Source organism: Hypanus sabinus, chromosome 5 (assembly GCF_030144855.1).
Source record: "Hypanus sabinus isolate sHypSab1 chromosome 5, sHypSab1.hap1, whole genome shotgun sequence".
Classification (NCBI taxonomy): domain Eukaryota; kingdom Metazoa; phylum Chordata; class Chondrichthyes; order Myliobatiformes; family Dasyatidae; genus Hypanus; species Hypanus sabinus.
This window is the reverse complement of record NC_082710.1, coordinates 146849001-146863659: the sequence shown is the minus strand read 5'-3', so window position 1 is coordinate 146863659 and position 14659 is coordinate 146849001. Positions and strand designations below refer to the sequence as shown.

General features: G+C 51.4%; 1 protein-coding gene and 1 long non-coding RNA gene across 4 annotated transcripts in view; one reads left to right on the top strand and one right to left on the bottom strand.

The window, feature by feature from the left end:
- LOC132394427 (collagen alpha-1(IV) chain-like) overlaps positions 1 to 14659 on the top strand; it is a 133675-nt gene that overhangs the window by 57615 nt on the left and 61401 nt on the right. For all 3 annotated transcript variants that reach the window (XM_059970565.1, XM_059970568.1, XM_059970566.1), the window contains exons 2-16: positions 645 to 704; positions 1262 to 1351; positions 1807 to 1851; positions 2419 to 2463; positions 2540 to 2602; positions 3062 to 3115; positions 4027 to 4053; positions 4956 to 5030; positions 5117 to 5179; positions 6849 to 6884; positions 6970 to 7011; positions 8806 to 8895; positions 11845 to 11898; positions 13484 to 13543; positions 13954 to 13998. In XM_059970565.1, the coding sequence (XP_059826548.1) occupies positions 645 to 704; positions 1262 to 1351; positions 1807 to 1851; positions 2419 to 2463; positions 2540 to 2602; positions 3062 to 3115; positions 4027 to 4053; positions 4956 to 5030; positions 5117 to 5179; positions 6849 to 6884; positions 6970 to 7011; positions 8806 to 8895; positions 11845 to 11898; positions 13484 to 13543; positions 13954 to 13998 (849 nt within the window). The remainder of the gene's footprint in view (positions 1 to 644; positions 705 to 1261; positions 1352 to 1806; positions 1852 to 2418; positions 2464 to 2539; positions 2603 to 3061; positions 3116 to 4026; positions 4054 to 4955; positions 5031 to 5116; positions 5180 to 6848; positions 6885 to 6969; positions 7012 to 8805; positions 8896 to 11844; positions 11899 to 13483; positions 13544 to 13953; positions 13999 to 14659) is intronic.
- On the bottom strand, positions 3216 to 3986 carry LOC132394429 (uncharacterized). Its single transcript, XR_009512324.1, has 2 exons — positions 3948 to 3986; positions 3216 to 3886 (listed from the first exon to the last, which is right to left on the bottom strand). It is a non-coding gene; the product is annotated as an uncharacterized LOC132394429 (long non-coding RNA).

The window sequence follows — 14659 nt, the reverse complement described above, 5'->3', positions numbered from 1 at the left end:
ATGTAGATAGGTGGATGAGGGTCAACATGAGGTCAATGGGCCGAAGGGCCTGGTTCATTGCTGTATCTCTCTGTGACTCTGGAAGAGAGTGTGTGGGAAGGGGGAAGCAGGTCAGAAAGAAGAAAGGAAGATAGAAGAGGAAGGAGAGAGAAAGTGGAGGGAGGGGGAGGGGAAGGGAGAGAGAAAGATGAAGGAAGAAAGAGAAGAGGAAGAGAGGAGGATGTTGCTCTGTCCTAGAGTGAGGAAGTATACGGGGAACTTAGACAGAGAAGCCTGCAAAAGGGACAAATGATGCCAATTTGCCCAGTATTTCTCAATGTCCCGGGACAGTGAGTGAATGGGATGAGAATTCCGGCTGTTTCAGTGAGCGTGGAACCAGACTCTGGAAAACTCAGCCAGTGGGGCCTCTGACCCCTGACCTCATAACCCCATTTGCTGGAGGGACAAACAATGTGTGGGCAGGGGATCTGAGGCCTGCACACTAGGTCCTGGGGGAGGGGGCACTGACCTTGGAGTCCTGAGGGGAGGGTCTGTGCCCATGGCCTCTGCAGATTCAGCCACCAAAGGAACGGGCCCTGCTTTGTGAGGAGGGAGGTGGGGGTGTGTCTCCCTGCACTAACAGTGTCCCTCTGCTTCCACCCCAGGCCTGCCATGGATGCACATCCAGCAACAAATGCGACTGCAGCGGCGTCAAAGGAGAGAAGGTGGGTGAGCGGGATTGTGGTGAGATTGGCGGGAGGTCAGAGGGTGAGGCAGGGGGAGGGAGTGGGGTTTGGTTGAGGTTGGTGGGTGAGGTCAAGGGGGGATGTCGGGGAGTGAGGTTGGGAATGAGGTCGGAGGGTAGGGTTGAGAGCTGGGGTCAGGGTGAGGTGGGGGCGGCAGGTGGTGGGGTCGGAGGGGGAAGTCAGGGAGTGAGGTCTGGGGGTGAGATTGGGAACTGAGGTCAGGGTGGGGTGGGGAGGGTGGGTTTAGTGGAAATATGTTTGAGGCGGTGAAGTCAGGGGTTGAGTTCAGAGGGTTTGGGGGATGAGGTCTGTGGATTGAAGTTGAGAGTGAGGTCAGTGGGGTGAAGTGGGGTTGAGGTCGGGGTGGAGTCTGGGGCGTGAGGTCGGGGAGGGGGTGGGTTTAAGTTCGGACAAAGGCGGCCTTCACTAACACAAGCAGAGCAGATTCCTAGCTGTAGGATGCCCTTGTGTGAAACCTTCCCCTCAGATCTCTTGAACAGCGACCGGGATAAACACTTGTGTCTGTTTACTCTCAGGGGGCAATGGGACTGCCCGGCTTTGCGGGACCCCTGGGAATGCCGGGATTCCCAGGGGTTGAGGGACCACTTGGCCCTCCGGGGCTGAAGGTGAGTACAGTGACATTTTCGCTTATCCCATCTGCCTCATCACACCATTTCTGTCCCGTCCCTGCTCTACTGACCTGCCAACAGCCACACCTTCCTCCCCCTGGTTCCCCTCCTTCCTACAATCCCTGCTCCACTGCCCTCTCCTGTCAGATCCAACTTCTTCAGCCCTTTGCCTCTTCCACCCATCACCTCCCAGCTTCAGACATCATTCCCCCTCTTACCCTCCCTCTACCCGTCAGTCGCCAACTCCCGCCCCCCTACCACCACCTCTTCATATCAGCTGTCTCCCCTCTTTCCAGTACCGATGAAGGGTCTTGACCCAAAGCTTCAACTGCCCATTTCCCTCCGTAGTCGCTGCCTGATCTGCTGCGTAACTCTGCGCGCATTGCCATCGACACTTGCGTTCTCAGCGTTGACCGGCTGCACTGTGTAACAACTCACTCTCTGTGTTTCAGGGAGACAGAGGAGAACCAGGAGCAGTGGGGAAGAAGGGAACCCGGGTAGGTACTGCTTGTAGCCTGTGGTCCGACTCCGGCCCCCGAGAGCCCCGTCACAGGGGCAACCAAACCCGTGCATCTCCAGACGTGACCAACGCCCAATACTGCAGACGCTGCAAACCTGAAATAAAAATTGAGCGCTTCAAGGTTCAAGATTCAAAGTGCATTTATTGTCAAAGAATTATACAACCTTGAGATTTGTCTGCTCACGGGCAGCCGCAAAGCAGGAAACCTGAAAGAACCCAATTAAAATAAAAAGTGTAAAGGCACAGAGAAAGAGAAAAAAATAACACAAATCATATAAACAGTCAAAGTGAGCAACAACGACAGTATTCTGAACCTTAGATCCAAATCCCTGGAGCAGCCTGGAGTAGGCCCAAAGCCTGTCCAAACAGCGGAGCCTACTCGGGCCCTACTGCAGCAATCCACTCCAGGTGTAGATTTCGCACTGGTGTGTAATTTAGGCTTAATTTACGTTTCCCTCGTGAATGCCGGCTACGTGATGCCGGGGAAGGTATGTTCTTCACTGGCTTGCAGACGTGCCAATAAACTCGACTTTCCCATTGGCAGGGTCCAGCTGGAGCCCCCGGATTCCCAGGAACGCCAGGATTACCTGTAAGTGCCACCCCATTCACATTTCAAGTGCTGAGCTGATTGGACAGAGGTAAACTTTGGAATTCTCTTCCCGCAGGGGCTGCCGGGCCAGGATGGACCTCCCGGTCAGCGGGGTATCCCAGGATGCAACGGTACAAAGGTAACAACCTCAGGGTTAGATTCATCTGCGTTTCTGGGACCTTTGCACGGTGGTCAAGCACAAACTCCCAAACCTGATCCCACACCCCCTCCCTTACCTCACCCTTTACTAACACCCAGTCTGATCCCACTCAGACATCTTCGACGTTCAGTGTGATCACAACCCTGGATGTATTAAACTCCCATTGCAGAGTGCCCGACCCTCGGTGAGGGGAGGGGTTGGGGGCCATGGGATGGGTGGGAGGAGAGGGTAGAGTGAGAGGGTGGGGCAGTCAGCAGGGTTGGGTGAGGGGTGAAGGTGGGCAGGGAGTGATGCAATGGCTTCCATAGAGGGGGGAGAGGGAGGGTCTGCGGCCTCAGTGTGGGGAGGGGGAGGGAATGAGGCAGTGGGGGGGGGGAGAGAATGGATCTATGGACTGGAATGCGCACTCCACGTGCTGAAGTCTTTGTGTCGCTGCAGGGTGAACCAGGTCCCACTGGGCCAGCAGGACTTCCAGGATTGCAAGGGTTTCCGGTAAGTACAGGGATCGTCTGTCGCCTTGCAGATCTATAGTAACGGTGGTGTGAGTGTGTGAGTGAGTGAGTGATCTGGGCACTGTGTCTGTGTATCTACCTCTGTGTCTGTGTTCTGAGTGAGTGAGTGAGTGAGTGAGTGAGTGAGTGAGTGAGTGAGTGATCTGGGCACTGTGTCTGTGTATCTACCTCTGTGTCTGTGTTCTGAGTGAGAGAGTGAGTGAGTGAGTGAGTGAGTGAGAGAGTGAGTGATCTGGGCACTGTGTCTGTGTATCTACCTCTGTGTCTGTGTTCTGAGTGAGTGAGTGAGTGAGTGAGTGAGTGAGTGAGTGATCTGGGCACTGTGTCTGTGTATCTACCTCTGTGTCTGTGTTCTGAGTGAGTGAGTGAGTGAGTGAGTGAGTGAGTGAGTGAGTGATCTGGGCACTGTGTCTGTGTATCTACCTCTGTGTCTGTGTTCTGAGTGAGTGAGTGAGTGAGTGAGTGATCTGGGCACTGTGTCTGTGTATCTACCTCTGTGTCTGTGTTGTGAGTGAGTGAGTGAGTGAGTGAGTGAGTGAGTGAGAGAGTGAGTGATCTGGGCACTGTGTCTGTGTATCTACCTCTGTGTCTGTGTTCTGAGTGAGAGAGTGAGTGAGTGAGTGAGTGAGTGAGAGAGTGAGTGATCTGGGCACTGTGTCTGTGTATCTACCTCTGTGTCTGTGTTCTGAGTGAGTGAGTGAGTGAGTGAGTGAGTGAGTGAGTGATCTGGGCACTGTGTCTGTGTATCTACCTCTGTGTCTGTGTTCTGAGTGAGTGAGTGAGTGATCTGGGCACTGTGTCTGTGTATCTACCTCTGTGTCTGTGTTGTGAGTGAGTGAGTGAGTGAGTGACCTGGTAACTGTCCTCACGTTTGTTCTGTTTGTTTTCCAGGGTCAACCGGGTGTTCCTGGGCCAAAGGTCAGAAACAAACCAACTTCGCAAAACCTTTTCCAAAGTTGAAACCCGAGTACTGATGCCGTCAGCGTGATCCCAAGAGTGCCTCGGTTTCCTCCTGTCCTTAGTGGCCATTCTGCCCCTCTTTAGCTGCCAGTGGATCCCAGCAGACTGCCTCAGATCATCGCTGATCACAGTGTGTGGGTGGGACAACCCAGGAGGACAGAGCTTCACGTTTCCTCTGACAGGATGTTCTTCAATCCCACCTCTCTTTACCAGTGTTCCTGCTCTAGCCCACATTCTCTATCTCCTGCTCGTGAGTCATATGGGTTTCCTCTGAAATCCAGCCCTTTCCCAGGGATATTCCGTTAAGGATCCATTCCCATTAACTCCCAGATGTCTGGGACTTCAGATTTAGGACCTATCAACCAATTACATCCCAGTGCCTCAGCCCTCTCAGCAAAGACAGACCAAGTTGAGAGGCTTCGTGAGGCAGAGGGCAGGATGTAGCTGGAGACTGGGGTTGGATAAGCCCACAGCCCTTTTGGTCATCCCAGGCCTCCAACTGCACTGGGTGCATGTGCACCGTAAGGTCACCAGATGACACAGGCACAGCTGGATTCGTTCATGAGTCAAGTGTCAGATCTTGGGAGATGTCCTCCACTTTCCCCTTCCCCTGCAGTTGGAAATTTCCTTCTGTGTTTCCAGTTGGGATCTTCTCTCCACATTCCCACTAACCCTGATGGAAGCTGTTCCAGCCAATTGCCAGCAAGGAAACCCTTTGTTCAGAGAGAACAACTGCAGCCTCTCCAGCCTCCCACAGCATAAAGCTCCCTTACTCCTGACAGACTTCTGTTAGTTCTAGGGCTGAGGAAAGTGGGGATCCCAAGACCTTGCTAACCCTCTGGTGGTTTGTCTCTACACAGGGTGAGCCCGGGGAAGTGATTGGCATTCCAGTGCTGAAGGGAGACCCTGGACTCCCAGGACGTCCGGGGGAAAAGGTGAGCTCTGGGTTTCACCCCTGCCCCACAAACCACGCTCAGGGTCCCTGCCTCCTCCTCCTCATCCCATGTGTCTTTGTTTTCAGGGCTTGCCAGGGATTTCAGGACCCATTGGACCTCCAGGACCCCTAGGCTACCCAGGACCTGTGGTAAGTCGCCTCCGCTCGTCCCCCATGTAAACCGGTCAGGTTTGAGGGTTTAAGTTTCAGGAACGTTGGCCAACCCAAGGTGTAGGGAGAAAGAGGCCGTGGCTGCAGGTGCAAAGCTGGGGCAGGGTCGAGAGGTCGACCTCGGTGACTCTGGTATTGCAACTTCTGGACTACCGCTCCCCACTGTTGGGGAAAAATTCCATATCATGTCCACAGGCATGTTCCTCATGCTCGATGCCACCCTGAAGACATCTCCAAGCACTGTGCCCCCGAGACCCCGGCCCATTGTCCCACATTCCATACTCAAGCAAACGTCAGTGCCTAAACCACTGGAGGAGCTCAGGAGGTCAGGCAGCATCTACAGAGGGAAATAGATAGCCGATGTTTTGGACTCCAGGCTTACTAAAGGGCCCCAGCCCAAAATGTCAACTCTCTATTTCCCTCCACAGATGCTGCCTAACTCACCGAGTTCCTTCAGTGTTTTGTCTGTGTTGCTCCAGATTCCTGCACTCGCAGAACACAAGAACATAAGAAATAGGCTCGTTGAGCCTGCTTGGCCATTCAATAAGGACATGGTTGCTGTTGCTGTGGACTCAGCTCCCTTAATTCCCTTAATTCTGCTTATGGAAAAATCTAACTGTGTCTTAAACGTATTTAAAGAGGTAACCTATACTGTTCCCCTGGGCAGAGAACTCCACAGATTTATAACTCTCTGGGAAAAGCGGTTTCTCTTCATCTCTGTCCCACTGAATCATGAGGCTAAGTTCCTTAGTTCTACTCAATCTCATGCCCCCAGGCGTTCTGGATGTGGTTATTTTGTGACCTGGACTTTCGGTGGCAGGAACTCAGTGCTTTTCAGAGAGTGTTACTCTGGAGAATGGATACGAGACGTTACCTGCACCACCCCCCCCCCCCACTCCTTACTTTATCCAGCAGCAAGAGTGTCCTCCTGCCGGCTCACTGGGGTCAATGGGGTGGGTAGGGGGATCCACAGTAGCCTGACGCTGTTACAGCTCAGGGCATCGGAGTTGGGAATTCAGTTCCAGCACCGCCTGTACTTTCTGACCGTTATCGCTTGTGTTTCCCTCGGGTGCCCTGGTTTCCTCCACAGTCGAAAGGTGCATCAGTTAGTAGATTAAACATGTGGTTGGACGTGGGGATTCAGCAGCCATTCTGTGCTTGGCGCTTTTCCGAACTTCCTGTGATCTTGCTCCGTGATAGAGGCTCGGATTGCCCCACTCCAGAGAACTCCCGGCTTGTGCCCGTAGGGCCTTGCCCACACGTCGTTTGGGGTGGTGGGTGAGACACCAGTGGGCAGGGTCGGGACTGTAAGTATTACCGTTTGTAAGATTTCTTCCTCTGCATCTTCACTGTCAGCCCGGCCATGCCAGTAAGTGGCTGCGTTCAGTGCAGGTGTGGTGGGAAGTGTGCCCTCTTCCCAATCATTCCCTGCTCCTCTCTCCCTCTCTGCCTTCCTTTCCCCACCCCAAATCCCCTCACTCTTCTCCTCTCCCCTCCTCCTGTTTCTCCTCCTCTTTCTTCACCTTTGACGTGTTTACGTCTTCGGCCGGTATTGTGGTCATTCATTTCAGAGTCATGTGAGCTGGGATGGTAGAGGCAATGAATTGAGTCGATCGTTGTTGACCATCTGCTTACTTTGTCGTTCCAGGGTCCCCCAGGAGCCCCAGGACTTCCAGGGCCTAAGGTAAACTCTACTGCCCAGATCAAGATTTATTGTCTCAATTCTCCAGCCAGGCATTCAATCACTCCTCTCTCTGTTTTGCCAACAGGGCAACATGGGGGTACAGTTCTACGGGCAAAAGGGCGAAAAGGTGAGATCACTTGAGTTATGGGGAACAGCTGAATAGGTTAGGACTTTATTCCCTGGAGCATGGGGGAATGAGGGGAGATTTGATAGCGGTATACTAAATTATGATGGGTATAGGTAGGGTGAATACAAACAGGCTTTGTCCACTGGGTCTGGGTAGAGACTAGAGCTAGAAGTCATGGGTTAAGGGTGAAAATTGAAATGTTGAAGTGGAACATCTTCCCCTAGAGGGTGATGAGAGCATGGAATGAGCTGCCAATGTAAGTGGTAGATGCAGGTGCAATTTCAACATTTAGGACACATTTGGATAGGAAGGGTTTGGAGGGTTATGGTCCAAGTTCTGATCGATGGGATTAGGCAGAATAATCGATTGGCACAGATTAGATGGGCTGAAGGGCCTGTTTGTGTGCTGTAGTGTTCTATGACTTTCCAAGTGGGTGATTACTTCAATGACTGTCGGCCAGCCTCACGTGGTAAGTGTGATTATTCCCTGTCCAGCTTTTGTAAGAGGGGTCACACAGCAGAGTGTACTTACAGATGCTGCTTTGAGGGCTCGGTGGGGGCAGTTGTATGTGATGACTGGGCTGGTGTTGGGATTAGAATCGGGTTATTGTTGTCACACGTGCCAAGGTGCAGTGAAAACCATGGCCTGAACTCTGTTCCTACGGGTCACAGTGCTCTCAGACAGTACAAGGACAGAACAGTTACCGAATGTGGAATACGGTGTTGCAGTGCAAGCGAGCAGTAAGGTGCTAGATCATAACGAGGCCAGACCAGCTTGGAGACCTCGTGACCATGAGGGAGCTGTTCACGAGCCTGATAACAGTGGGGGAGACGCTGTTGTACGTACTTTTGCCCGATGCAAGGGGGCAGAAGGATGGCCTGAGGTGGGTGGGGTCTGTGTTTCTGTTCGGGGTGGGGGATTCTGTGATTATGTCCAAAGTGGGTGGGGATTATGCCCGGGGTGGGTGGGGTTGGTAATTATGTTTGAGGTGGGTGGGATCTGTGATTCTGCCTGGGGTGGGGGGGGGTCCTGTGATTATGTTCAGTGTGGGTGAGTGGGTTCTGTGATTATGTTTGGGGTGGGGGGGGGTCTGTGATTATGCCCGAAGTGGGTGGGGATTATGCCCGGGGTGGGTGGGGTCTGTGATTATGTCCAGGGTGAGTAGGTTCTGTGATTCTGCCTGGGGTGGGGGGGTCTGTGATTATGCCCGGGGTGAGTGGGTTCTGTGATTATGTTCAGGGTGGGTGAGTGGGTTCTGTGATTATGTTTGGGGTGGGGGGGTATGTGATTATGCCCGAAGTGGGTGGGGATTATGCCCGGGGTGGGTGGGGTTGGTAATGATGTTTGGGGTGGGGGGGTTCTGTGATTATGTTTGGGGTGGGGGTCTGTGATTATGCCCGGGGTTGGGGGGGTCTGTGATTACAAAGCAGCTGCCATTTCTGCTACCAACCGTGTGATGAATCGAAGTTCAGCAGCCTAGGATGTGAGGAGGGCTGTCACCCTTCTGCCCTTGGGAAGATGAGATGATGTCCAATCAGTACAGGAAGGATCACAGTGTGCAGCACCAGAGGGACTCACTAGCACCCTTTGTGCAAGCCAAGGCCAGGATGGGGGTAACTGGTGGGCGAGTTTGGAGTTAAACTCTTCATTCACCTCAGAGTGGCAAACGTCTCATCGGGGAGGGGACAGGCCGAGGGGGGTGACTGGGTAGTTTCTGTTCTGATGGATGGTGAGGGAGGTGGTAATCACCACGCAGGCTCAGTGGCCCTAACAAATGTTATTTCTCTTTGCCAGGGTGATCCTGGAGATCGAGGCCCTGCTGGGCAGCCTGGCCAGGGAGAGCATACTGGGCCCCCGGAAGCAAAAATCCAGAAAGGAGAGAAGGTTTGATCACTTTGTTGCTTTTGATCTTTACCTTGTTTTCTCTCTGGAATGGTCACCCCCTCCACCTCTGGAGTTTCCCAGGAAATGTCGACAGGGAATCGACAAAGTGCACTCGCTCTGTGTCCCGCCCACCCGCTCATTGATGGAGTGGTCCGTGAGCACTCGTGGTAACCCTACCTGCCCCACCACTCGATTCCACTGGACGTGGCCTGATGCTTGGCTTTCCGATAACATTGAAGGACAGGTGCCCGGCAAGCTCGCCATCAGGAGCCGGGGATGGTGACTGGTGCATGTAGCCTCTGTTCACTGACGGAACGTCAGCCCAGAGAGGGGACAGCTTACACTCCCATTTTAACGTTATAGAACAGTTACAGTCTGGCAGCAATTTCACCCTGTCTCCTTTCTCCCCCGTAATCACTTGACCTTGCTCAGTCTGAAATTTCCAGCCTTCTTGTGATGCTCAGGCGAGTCATTCGACCCATTGGGTTCATCCCACCCCCACCCCTCTGAGTTATTCTCTCATATGCCCCATCTCCCCTGCAGTTGGGCTGCTACTGGGATGTGGGTGGATGGAGGAGCACCAGGCACAGGTAGGACATGCAAACTCCACACTGGCAGCGGCAGGGTTCACCTGGACCTGTGGGTTTGGGGGAAATGGTGGAATGCCTCCTCTGTTCACTCACCACTCCTTGTGCCCACTTACCGCAATTCCCTTCCCTCACTGAGAAATGCCTCCTGGGTAACCTGCCCCCACCCTGCCTTCATCACCTCTCTTCCGCTCTCTCTGACCGTGTGACCCTCCTCCAGTATAACCTCCCTACCTTAGGAGTCTGTTTCAGGCATTGCAACTCGCTCCCCACCTTTCCACCTCTCAGTACTCACTTAACTCACTCCTTAAAATCTAACTCCCCACCTTCCTCTTCATGGCCGAAGAAGAGGAACTAAGAACTAGAGGGCACTGGTTTAAGGTGAGAGAGCAAAGGTTTAAAAGACCTGAGGAGCAACTCCATCACCCAGAGAGTGTTGCGTTTATGGAACGGGCTGCCAGGGGTGGTCTGATGCAGGTACAATAATAACAATTAAAAGACGTATAGAGCAGGGGTTCCCAACCCTTTTTTTATGTCATGGACCCCTACCATTAACCGAGGGATATGTGGGTCCCAGGATGGGAAGCCCTTGTTTAGAGAGATATGAGTCAAATGAGTTTGAGAGTCAGGTGCCAAGGCTGGAGGCCTATCTCTGTGTGTGAGGGGTAGGAGGCCGGGGGGGGGGGGGGGGAGTTGGGAAAGGGCCTTGTTTTCCTGTTCTTTTGTTTTGTAGCTGCTCGTGTTGTTCTGTGTTGTGTAGTTGTGCTGTGTGTTGCTGTGTTGTGTGTTGTGTTGTTGTGTTGTTTTGTGTTGTTGCGTATTGGTTGTCCTGTGTTGGGTTGTTCTGTATTGAGTTGTGTTCTTGTGTTGGGTTGTTCTGTGTTGTGTGTGTTGTGTTGTGTGTTGTTGTGTTGTGCTGTGTTGTTGTGTTTTGTTGTGTTTTGTGTTGTTGTGTATTGGTTGTCCTGTGTTGGGTTGTTCTGTATTGAGTTGTGTTCTTGTGTTGGGTTGTTCTGTGTTGTGTGTGTTGTGTTGTGTGTTGTTGTGTTGTGCTGTGTTGTTGTGTTTTGTTGTGTTTTGTGTTGTTGTGTATTGGTTGTCCTGTGTTGGGTTGTTCTGTATTGTGTTGTGCTGTGTTGTTGTGTTGTGTTGTCTTGTGTTGTTGTGTATTTGTTGTCCTGTGTTGGGTTGTTCTGTGTTGTGTTGTGTTGTTGTGTTGTGTGTTGTGTTGTGTGTTGTGTTGTGTTGTGTTGTTTTGTGTTGTTGTGTATTGGTTGTTCTGTGTTGTGTTGTGTTGTGTGTTGTGTTGTTTTGTGTTGTTGTGTATTGGTTGACCTGTGTTGGGTTGTTCTGTGTTGTGTTGTTTTGTGTTGTTGTGTATTGGTTGTTCTGTGTTGGGTTGTTCTGTACTGTATTGTGTTGTGCTGTGTTGTTGTGTTGTGTTGTTTTGTGTTGTTGTGTATTGGTTGTCCTGTGTTGGGTTGTACTGTATTGTGTTGTATTGTGCTGTGTTGTTGTGTTGTGTTGTGTTGTTGTGTATTGGTTGTCCTGTGTTGGGTTGTTCTGTGTTGTGTTGTGTGTTGTGTTGTGCTGTGTTGTGTTGTTTTGTGTTGTTGTGTATTGGTTGTCCTGTGTTGGGTTGTTCTGTGTTGTGTTGTGTGTTGTTGTGTTGTGCTGTGTTGTTGTGTTGTGTTGTGTTGTTTTGTGTTGTTGTGTATTGGTTGTCCTGTGTTGGGTTGTGCTGTATTGTGTTGTGCTGTGTTGTTGTGTTGTGTTGTGTTGTGTTGTGTTGTGTTGTGTTGTGTTGTTTTGTGTTGTTGTGTATTGGTTGTCCTGTGTTGAGTTGTACTGTGTTGTGTTGTGCTGTGTTGTGTTGTGCTGTGTTGTTGTGTTGTGTTTTGTTGTTGTGTATTGGTTGTCCTGTGTTGGGTTGTTCTGTATTGTGTTGTGTTGTTTTGTTGAACATTGTGGCCTTGCTACGATTTGCAGCACATTTGCAGCCCCCAGCACACCCTTGGGTATGTTGATTGTTAATACAAACAACGCATTTCACTGTTGGACTCAAAGTACATGAGATAAATAAATCTGAATTTGAATCGGAATGGGACATGGTTGGCCTGTTTCATCCTGTATCACCCCATGACTTGTCTACTCTCTGCTTCAGAGGCTCAGATGGTGACACACTTCGGCTCAATGTACTGTATTACTGATAAAACTGACGGAGAGGCGGGTTTGCATTTCCGTGCACCCTTTGCAGGACTTGTTAAATCGTTTAATCTGGGGAAGGCAGGGGTTGTAATGACAGTAAACATTTACAGTGTGCCGAGGCATTAATTCCAATGACATGCTGATTTTCTTTCAGGGTCAAAAAGGAGATCAGGGGGAAAAGGGACTCAAAGGTTTTCCTGGGAGCCCAGTAAGTGTTCTGTCTGACCCAGCTCCTCCGCTAATCTATCTTCCCACTCAGAGACCTCTGAACTTTGATGTTTGTCCATCTGCTTTAGCTCTTTAATTACTTGATATGGGAACTTGGAGCAAATATCTGACTGCTGGAGTATTTCGATGAGCTGCTTCAGTCTGTTTCACTGCAGTGATGCTGCCTGACCCTCTGAGTTCCTCCAGCAGATTGCTTTCTGCTCCAGATTCCAGCTCGGAAGTCCCTTTGCTCCCTAGTCTGGGGATCTTCAGGGTACATGGATGTCTGTAATCCTGTGGTGGCTGCACTCAGTGTATGGGCTACACTGATTCACACAGTGAAGAAATATTTCAGATTAGATTAGATTCAACTTTATTGTCATTGTGCTGAGTACAGATACAAAGCCAATGAAATGCAGTTAGCATCTAACCAGAAATGCAAAGAATAGTGTTATTTACAAAATAACTGCAAATAAAAAGTGCTACAGCACACAAATATAAAAGTACTGAGACAGTACAATATGGGTGCAATACTGCTTAGTGCTGTGATGTGAGGTTCAGCGGGGTCACAGCCTCAGGGAAGAAGCTCTTCCTGTGCCTGCTGGTGCGGGAGCGGAGGCTCCTGTAGTGCCTACCGGATGGGAGGAGAGTAAAAATTCCATGGTTAGGGTGAAATGCATCCTTGATAATGCTTTTCACCCTGCCCAGGCAGCATTTATGGTAGATGTTCTCAATGGTGGGCAATTGGGTGCCGATAATCCGCTGGGCAGTTTTCACCACCTGCGGGAGTGCTTTGCGGTCCGATAAGGGACAATTGCCGTACCACACTGAGATGCAGTTGGTGAGTATGCTCTCAATGGTACAGCGGTAAAAGTCCGTCAGTATCCTGGGACAGAGGTGAGCTTTCTTGATGCTCCACAGGAATAGAAAAGGAATGATTCAACTTGTAAAAATGCAGCAAAGATTGACGAGGATGCCCCAAGGACCAGAGGGTCTGATTTATAGGGAGAGGTTGGCAAGGCAAGGTCTTTATTCCTTGGGGCCTGGGAGAACCTTATGAACATGTTTAATGTTATGATAAGGTGTTTAGAAACAGTCTCTTCCCCAGGGTAGGAGAATCTAAACCTAGAGAGCATAGATTTAGAGTGGGGGAGGAAAGATTTAAAGGAGACTTAAAAAGAGCAACTTTTTCACCTGAGTGTAGGGAATGAGATGCCAGAGGAAATGTTTGAGGCAGCTACAACAGTATCATTGAAGAAGCACAGATAGGTATATGGAAGGCAGGGGCTTAAAGGGATCATCCCCATCCCAGTTCCAAATGGATTCTGAGGCTGTGCCCTCTGGTCCTAGACTCCCCTATCATAGAAAACGACCCCTCCATGTTCACTCTAACTAGGCCTCTCAATACTGACCATTTAATACTGGCCAGCTCTGTCACGGGGGAGGTTCGCCACTGACGAAACCGTGGACCCCAGCCCTGGCAGAGTGAGGAGGCGGCCCGTACTGAGAGGCCGAGCTGAGACTCGAAAGATGCAGGAGGGTCTGACGTTATGAATGTCATTAACTGATGGTTTGAATGCCTGCAGGGACACTCGATAATCGGGATGAAGGGTGCCAAAGGAGAGATGGGTGAGCCGGGCAAACGGGTGAGTCTGATGCTTTCGTGTCCGTCGGTTCCCCGGGTCCGGCTGTTGCTGGTGAGGTGGGTACTCGCTGCCTACCCCCGCTGGCCCTGAGGCGCGATGGCGCTGTCCTCCCGCAGATGTCGCGGGCAACCATTTGGCTACCTCAGGGGCTGGGAAAGGAGTCGGGTGTTGGCCAGAGGGGGGGGGGGTCGGTAACACAGTGGTGGTGGGGGGAATAACTGATGCCACATGTTTATCTCCTCGGTGATGTGGGTGTATCCAAGGTGGACTGTGCGGTGGGGTCAGATTCGGGAGCGTGCTAGATAGGTGGGAGGTGAGGAGGAACGTGAGCCCCCCCCGCCGGAGAGGTGCTGTGAGCTGTGTGTGGGAGCACAGACTGAATGAAGCAATGTGTTTCTACTGATTCGCAGGGCAAACCCGGCAAGGACGGAGAGCCAGGCCTCCCAGGACATAACGTGAGTGCTCCCTGCTCTGGCTGTAGGTGCTTAAGATCTGGAGAGTGCTGTGTCAGTGCTCCCCGGGCTCACGCCCGCCACCTACCCCTGTGCCCATCGTCCGGGTGTGTACCGTCACCAGCCTCGGCTTGCCGCAGGCTGTGACCGAGGACATTGGCGCAGGGTGAGGTGGCGAGGGAAGGGCTGAGGGGACAGACACCTGCAATGCCCACTGCAAGTCCAAAGGGGTGACCAGGTGGGCAACAGGCAGACAAAGCAAATATAACCACCCATCGAATGTGGGCTTGTCTCCAAACATCAAGCAATAGCTTAGCACCGAGTCATTTTACATTCCAATTCCCAGGGCTCTGGTAGGACCATAGAACATAGAACATTACAGGCCCTTCAGCCCACAATATTGTGCTGACCTTGTAACTTATTCCAATATCAATTTAACCCTTTCTTCCCACAAAACCCTCTATTTCTCTTTCATCTATTTGGCTGTCTAAATGTTTCTTAAATGCCCCTAATGTATCTTCCTCTACCGCCACCCCTCATGGGGCATTCCACCAGCCTCTGTGTAAAACATATCCTATATCTCTGACATTGGCTTAAGTTTTCTACCAATTACCTTAATGTTATGCTCTCTCACCTTTGCCGTCGGTCTTTGCCTCCTATCATC